We start from the raw sequence: 7,373 nt of genomic DNA on the forward strand, positions 1-7,373 counted from the left end.
GCAGGGTTTCTACTTAGGGTCCCAGGCGTTTCAGCGCACAGATTAAAGATTTGGCATGCCTGTCTCAACCAGAGTTCGCCTTGGCAATTCGGCTCGAGGCATCTAAGCACAGCGAACTCTCTAGGATGCACTGCTCGGTGTGGTGCGGCGACTGGAAGTCCGCGGCAGGATGCAGAAGACGAGGATCAAAGCCGCAACAAGGGTTTGTTAGCTGGGCCTCTCCGCGTCCCCCGGGGCGCCCTAATTGCTTGCCCCGCAGCCTCCCGCTCGCTCGCAGGCTGTCCGGCACGCAGGCGGCCAGCCGCGGGCTGCAGAACAGCTGCGAGGCCGGCTTCGCCGCCCCGCGCCGGGACCCTCGGCGCCCTAGGAAGACCCGGGAGGGGGAGGGGCAGCTGGGGGATCCCCGCGCGGCAGAGTCCCGACCTCTAAGCAGGCGGTGGTGGCGGGGGAAGCCGCCGGCCGCACACCAAGCTCGCGTCTACAGCCCAAGAACAGACTTCCTCCCGCGCGACCTCGGGGCTGTTCCAAAACCACGCACTTAAAACAGAGAGGCGCCCACACATAGCAAATTAAGGCTCCTGAGGCCAGCCAAAAAAAACGGAGCTGTTTTTATACAAACAAACCCAACGTTGTACGCATTTTGTAAATTCCTTACATTCCAGAGGGGATATTTTTATTCTAACGAAGTCGCATATTTCGTCATAGCATGTACAACTGCTTCAGTAAAATCAGCTCCCTGGGATTTCATCGCTTGTTAAAAAAAGATAAACTTTATTTTTGTAATTTTCAATCACAAAAAAATCTATATTTTCGTCTAAGCATTTATTTTACTGAATCAAAAAGACATGAAAAGAAAAATCATGTTTTTACTAACGTATATAAGTGACTCTTTGACAACATATAATAAATATGATATATCACTTATCACTCAGTCTTTCAAATGTACATTTTTTTCATATTATGGAGCATGCCACTTTTCCAAAAGAAAAAAGGTCATGAGAAATCAGTGCAAAGTTCTCAGTCACCCTCCTCTTTCTCCAGGGCAGATGGAATGTCCACCGCAAGACCTTCTGCCTGCTAATTTGAGGCTGGCAGTCCACCTACACTTCTCTCTGCCCCACCTTCCTCTCCATACCCTTTCTTCTTCCCTCCTTAGCCCTCCCCCCTCCCTCCCTCCTGCTTGTCCCTAAAGTCGTTTTTAAAAAGAACTTGAGGTTTTGTTTTTGTTGATGTTTTCACTTACTGGTTTCACTTTGTGTGGGGTCAGCATTTCGCCAGTCACAACTGCTGGGGGAGCTTTCCAGCCCTGCCTCTGGGGGTGGGGATGGAGAACAGAGGGCTGGCTCCTCTTGGGGGACCCCCACCCATTGATGAGCGTCTTCCTCTCTCACTCCTCTGCCTCCCAGGGTTGGCCGCAAGGGAAGCCTGTGGCCCGTTGGCCTGGTGTAAGGAGAGGCGGGGCAGCTGTCCAGGTTGGGGCCGGGGACAGGAAAGGACACGCAGCCTTCCCTCCTTCTTCACCGGGGATGTGGGGTGCCTGGGATGGGGTTGGACAGGGGATTGAGGGCTGGCTGTCCCCCTGGCCCCAGGCCATGGATGAGCACTCGGGGCACCAGTGGCCGCTGTAGCTGGGGATGAGGTGCTGGAGGAGTCCGGTACATGCTGCTGTACATGGCAGCGGCAGCTGCCGCCGCTGTGGTGCTGTCCATGCTGCCCAGAAGGCTTGGGTGATAGAAATAAGGTGAAGGAAACATTCTCTGCAACGCTGAGTAGTTCCCCGCCTCAGCGAGAAGCTCCAGGCCTACCGCAGTTTGCCTCTTCCACTTGGTCCTGAAAGAAAATGAAAGAGCCTACAATCTATGGCTGTGGGCAGGGCCCAGACACCAAGGGCCCAGCCACCACTGGCTCTCTCTGGCCTCCAATTTCTCTCTGAGATGGACTAAGACTCAAAGAGCTCTGGGAAGCTGAGATGCACATCTCCTACCCCTGCCTTGTTGGCAGTAGCACCCAAACCCAAAGCCAATTTTGTAAACTACACTACGTTGGAGACACTGACAGATGGAACCCCACAAGCTTTGCCACCTCTTCCCAACTCTCTACTGTGCCCCCACTACACACACACACAGGCACACACACACCAGCCTATAGTTTGGTTACTTCCAAAACTCTCCTGGAGACTAAATGAGATCCCTCTTTCCATAGGACTGCCTTAATTCTCAAGGTTCCCCCAACAATCCCAAAGGTTCTTCTGTGGCCTCTCCCCCTCCCCAGCCCCCTACTGAAAAGAAACTGAAAATGTAAACAAAGGAACTTGGACACTCCAGGGCCTGCACCTCAGCCCCTTTCAATCCCTGACGCTCTGGAAACAACTCTCCTCAGGCTGACAGGTCCTTCTAGTAGGCAGGGGGCTTAGGGTGCAGAGAATGACAAGCTTTCCAAAAAAAAAAAATCCTTTTGAGAGAGGACTCTCCCAAGGGGACAGTATCCCCTGGCTACTCTAGGTGGAGGGAGAACATATTTCAAGATGTCATCTTTAGGAAAAAGAAACAAAACCTATGATCTGTTTTTCTTGCTCTCCACCCTCCCCTGCTGCACCCCTGCACCCCGCTAGGAAAAAGAGAGAAGCAGGCTTTTGCTCAAATGCCTTATGAAGGATCGCAAGGCTGGTGGGCCATCCATACCCCAAAGCTCCAGCCAAATTAATAAACATGTCGCCCATTTTAAATTGGCTACAAATGACACTAATGTTTTCCGACAGAATTAGGGTGGCTGAAACCGTATGTAATGAGACAGAAAATTATGGTAAAGATGACAACTGGATGGGCATTTCCAACCGCACTTATGGACGATTAGAACACAAACGAGAGAAAAGGGTGGGGAGAAAATTGTGACAAGGGAGCTAAGCAGCAGCAGGCTTAGAAATACCATAATCTTAATCAAATAGCCCAGGTTTGGACCTACAGTTTGGGGCCCTGCAAGTTCTGGCAACGACTTTCTCAATTTCCTTTACACAAAATGACTTGGTGCTGAGAAGCTCTGTGGCACCCTTGCGCCCTATTTGAGACAGCAGAGGTAGTCAGTGCAAGGGACAGATACCCCCTCCCCCCAAGTCTGGATGCTTGGCCAGATGCCTGATCTCCAGCCTACAGCAGCCAACCAAACTCTAAGCAGCCTGGCTCTCCCAATCTTTGAGCTATGCGGGACCCTAGCTCTCCCAGCTCCTACACATCTAAGCAGAGGCTGGTGGGACGGCTCTATGGGGACTGCAGCAGCTGGGCCTTGCTGCCAGCTACAGACGTTTGGAACTAGCCAAGGGTAAACCCAAGAGAGGCACGGCACAAGTAGGCTCTCTGGGCCTGAGTGTCAGCTGCACAGATGTCTCAATTTGAGGTGTGGCTTGATTGATTTGGGGACAAAATGAGTGGGGGGGTTCCCATGAGCTCAGATTTCAAAGAGAAAGTAGCACCTGTTAGGACACTGGGAAGTGCAAAGCTGCCCAAACTCCAGCTGCTCTTCGGTCCCTCTCACTTGGTGGTACGCTAATCCTCACTCTTGTCTGAAAACCCCATGCACCTACACTAGGCTATCTCACTCTCAATCCCGAGTCTCCAGAGGCCAGTGGGAAATGTCCAGACACTTGTGCTCCCTTGAGCAGCTTTCCTTACCGGCGATTCTGGTACCAGGTCTTGACTTGGGTGTCAGTAAGATTGAGTGCAGCTGCCAGGTCCATGCGGTCTTGGACACTCAGGTACTTCTGCCGTTCAAAGCTACGTTCCAACTGATTGAGCTGGTGGTCTGAGAAAGCTGTTCTGGCTTTTCGAGGCTTCTTAGCTCTTACAGGGGGGCTCTCCCGGCTACTTGTAATCTCCCGGTCTCCTTCCTCCTTTGTTCCTGTGATAGAAACGGAGCCATAGTTGTGTAAGTTAGCCTGAAATAGGAAAGGGTAGAGTGTCCTGGTGCACACTTCCACATCCCCAAGCCAGCCTCTGATCCTGAGGGACTACACTCTGTCACCACCCTCACAGGCACATACTTGGGCCTTAGCCAGTATGCATGAAGAGGGCTGTTTTCTAACTGGGGAGTGTGAGACCCTGTGCAGACACTAAACAGTTTCTGAAAGAGAATTTGATCTTCTTGTAGTTGAAAATTAAAAGTTTTTAAAGTACTTTTGAATAAAATTTTCTTTTGTTACTGTTTTTTCTTGCTTGGGGTGATATTATCCATTTTAAATTGCTTTCACTATGACCATTTTTCTGATTTGATTCATTTCAAAGAGTCTGTTTGGTTGGTTTTGTTTGTTGTTTTTAGGTTCTTTTTTTTTTTTTTTTTTGAGGAGGTACCTTTTTCATTTTACTTTTTTTCTGTTTACTGAAAGTTACAGGCACTTGTTTCTTTTTCAGATGCACTTGGGAAATGTTAGAATCAAGCTTTCTGTAGTTGCCTGCATGAGATCTTTCCAAGTTCCAAAACCAAATGTGTCACCCAGACACTGAATTGAGCTCAAAATCACTGAACCAGTCCAGGTGACAGTGTGATTTCCGGATTCTATTTGTCAACTTTGGTTTTTTACTGAAATGCTGGGAAATCGATATGTCAATCCCTCTCTGTTTGTACCCGTTTGTGCAGCGCTCCTTGATCTTCCCTGCAGGAAGAACAATAATCTCTCTAATTGACCCACTGGGGAGGTTGGTGCACGAAAAATCGCCAGACCAGACTGTACATCTGTTTTGAGCACTATTATGCTAATACTGTAATAGTAAAATGAGAAGTAAATTCCTACCTTCCAGACAGTCAGCACATCTCTTGACCAGAGAAGCAAGGATTAATAATAATTTAATAATTTATCAGTAAAGGGAAAAAGAAACTACTGCCCGCATATGCTAAACCTCTTTTCCCAAGCAAAGATCAGAACATTTAATCATGAGATTAAAGAGAAAATGAAAAAGGGGAGGTAAAGGACAATTCTCATTTTCATCTGATTTCACAAAAATAAATTTTACATGTATAAACGTTATCTTGCCACTACTTGTAAGAAACCAAAAATTTTACTAAAAATACGTAAGTTCTGTTGACACTATTGGGGAAGAAAGGGTTTTTTTTTTTTTTAAAGTGCTTATGAGCTCTCTATATTAATCACTAATTTATTTAAGTCACTCTATTAATCGACTAGGAAATGTTTTCTTCATTAAACCCAATATTTCTTGTGTTAGTGTTTGGAAAAGAAGAGAGACACGATCAGTTGCATTAAAGCATTAACATCAGGTCGTGATCACAGCCCTAGCCCCGGAGCTAGCTAGGTAGCTTCCCTCTTCAGCCTCCCCCATTTCCATTCTCAAAGTCTCAGCTAGTAAAATCTAAAGTCCGACCCTTTATCAATGAAGAGTACTTCCTTTCACAGCTCCTCGCTGCTGCCCACCTTCCCAAAACATTAAAATTAAGCAAAACAAAAAACGGAGCTGGTTGGCAGCGAAAACTGAGGGGAAGAAATGAAACAATAAACAGAACTTCGGAGGTATCTCTAATTACTCGGCCAGGCCTCTCTTCAGCTTTGTGCTCTTTCCACTAGCGCCTAGGACTCTCCCAGAATAATTCCTCCTCCTGAGATTTGCTGGCGGCTGACGCGGGGCAGGGAACCTGGAGGAGAAGCTGGTCGGCGGTCTGGCCACGCGACTCACCGTGGCATTTGATGTCGCTCTGGGAATCTTCCCGCTTGTCGAGTTTGGTTTTGCTGTCCTCCTGCTCCAGTTTTGGCCTGAAGCTCTCGTGCGCTGCATTGCTCTCCTGCTTCGGGGTGTGGTGGGGAGAGGAGACGCTGGTGCTGTAGGGTGCACACGCCGCCAGAGGTTTGCTGTCGCCCAAGATGTCCTTAATTAAAAAAGAAGAGGTGGAAGTCCTCGGGGCCGAGGCAGCGGAGGCCAGCTGCTGGGCGGCTGGAGGCGGCGGCGGCGGCTGCTGTTGGGGCGAAGGCTGCAAACTTTGCGTCGGGGCCGGGGCTGGCGGTGGTGGCAGCTGACTGTGGTGGAGGTGGTGGTGATGCTGGGGCCCTTCTGCTACCAGATGCGACTCCGGGGGCTCCATGGTGACCGAGATGGGAGAAGAAGGCGCCGTTCCTACGGTATCAATCTCCGAGCATGGGGACGGAGTGGCCTGACTCCTAAAATCCGTGGTCCTCGCCTCCCCGAGAGGACGGAAATCTCCATTCATCATGCCGGGGCTGCCCGAACTGGCACTGGACAAAATCGTGTCTATTCCAAAACTAGACCCGCTGGTCCCTTCCATTGTTGTCATTTCTACATGAGGTCCACGCCACTCCGCCGTTCACCAGCCGCCCTGACCAAAAAAGCACAGGAAGTTGTCGACCGTAAAACAAAATAATGTTTCGTCTGCTTTAAAAAATAAAAGGGGGGGGGGGCAAGAGGGAAAGGATAATGAGGTGATAATCGGTGAACACTTTAGACACAACTTTTTTCACCTTATGCAAGACTTAAGGCGAGGGGGAATGATAAGGGGCGGGCAGGGGGGACTTACCGGGAAAAAAAATAGGGAAAGCAGGGAGCGTGCCCTCCCCGGGTCACCGCGCGCACGTGGGGCGGCGGTGGCGGCGGCGGCAGCGGCACAGGGGACCTGGCGAGGGCGCAGGCGTCCGGAAGGGACCCCGAAGCCGCCGCCGCCGCCGCCTGGGTCGGCCCACAGGCTGGCACCGGTCGGCAGCAGCGGCGTGAGCGGACGTGGCAGGTGCAGCGAGCGCAGGACTGGAGCGGCCACGCGCCCTCGGAGCTCCCCGGCGGCTCCCGAAGTGGCTACTACGCGCGACCTGGCCGGCCGCCACGGAGCCGAGTTTCTGAACTTTCTTGGAAAAGTTGTGGCGCAGAAACGATCGCGGCGGCCTCAGCCACCCAAAAAGCAGGAGGAGGAGGAAGAGAAGGAGCAGGCGCAGGCGGAGGAGACCGCAAAGACTCGATGCCCGGCAACTCCGACCGCAGCCGGGCGCGTTCGCTTGTAATCCGGCGGCTCGCGGGCGGCGCCGACCCCCTCCCGTGACGTCACGGCCACTGTCGCCGCTCCCCACGCCACGCCGCCCGAGCCCCCGCCACGAGCCCGCGCGTCGGCCCCGCGCCCCCATTGGCCACGCCCGCGCGAGCGAGCGACGCCGGCGTGCCAGGAGCCAATGGATGCGCGGCTCGGGAGCCCGTCAGCGAGCGCGGCGCGGACCCCGCTGCTCTTTTGAGAACCCGCGCTTCGCTTTGCCCGCAGCTCTGGGCCGAGCACTCAGTGCGATGGCCTCGGTGTCCACAATCACAAGCAAAGGGCAAAGACAGACGAGGGGAGAGAAACGCGGGAGACAGAAAAAGGGCACCTAAGGGAGGAAACAA

At 51.9% G+C, this 7,373-nt stretch overlaps 1 protein-coding gene across 1 annotated transcript; it reads right to left on the reverse strand.

The window, feature by feature from the left end:
* Window positions 1-1,175: 1,175 nt before the first annotated feature.
* On the reverse strand, window positions 1,176-7,082 carry Barhl2 (BarH like homeobox 2). The gene is made up of 4 exons (XM_003479155.3): window positions 6,529-7,082; window positions 5,676-6,330; window positions 3,666-3,891; window positions 1,176-1,830 (listed from the first exon to the last, which is right to left on the reverse strand). The coding sequence occupies exons 2-4, from the start codon at window positions 6,286-6,288 to the stop codon at window positions 1,518-1,520; spliced, it is 1,152 nt and encodes a 383-aa protein (XP_003479203.1). The 5' UTR covers window positions 6,289-6,330; window positions 6,529-7,082; the 3' UTR covers window positions 1,176-1,517.
* Window positions 7,083-7,373: the final 291 nt, after the last annotated feature.

The sequence above is a fragment of the Cavia porcellus genome, unplaced genomic scaffold (genome assembly GCF_034190915.1).
Source record: "Cavia porcellus strain 051 isolate PalLab524CR breed Dunkin Hartley unplaced genomic scaffold, mCavPor4.1 scaffold_1, whole genome shotgun sequence".
Taxonomy (NCBI): Eukaryota; Metazoa; Chordata; class Mammalia; order Rodentia; family Caviidae; genus Cavia; species Cavia porcellus.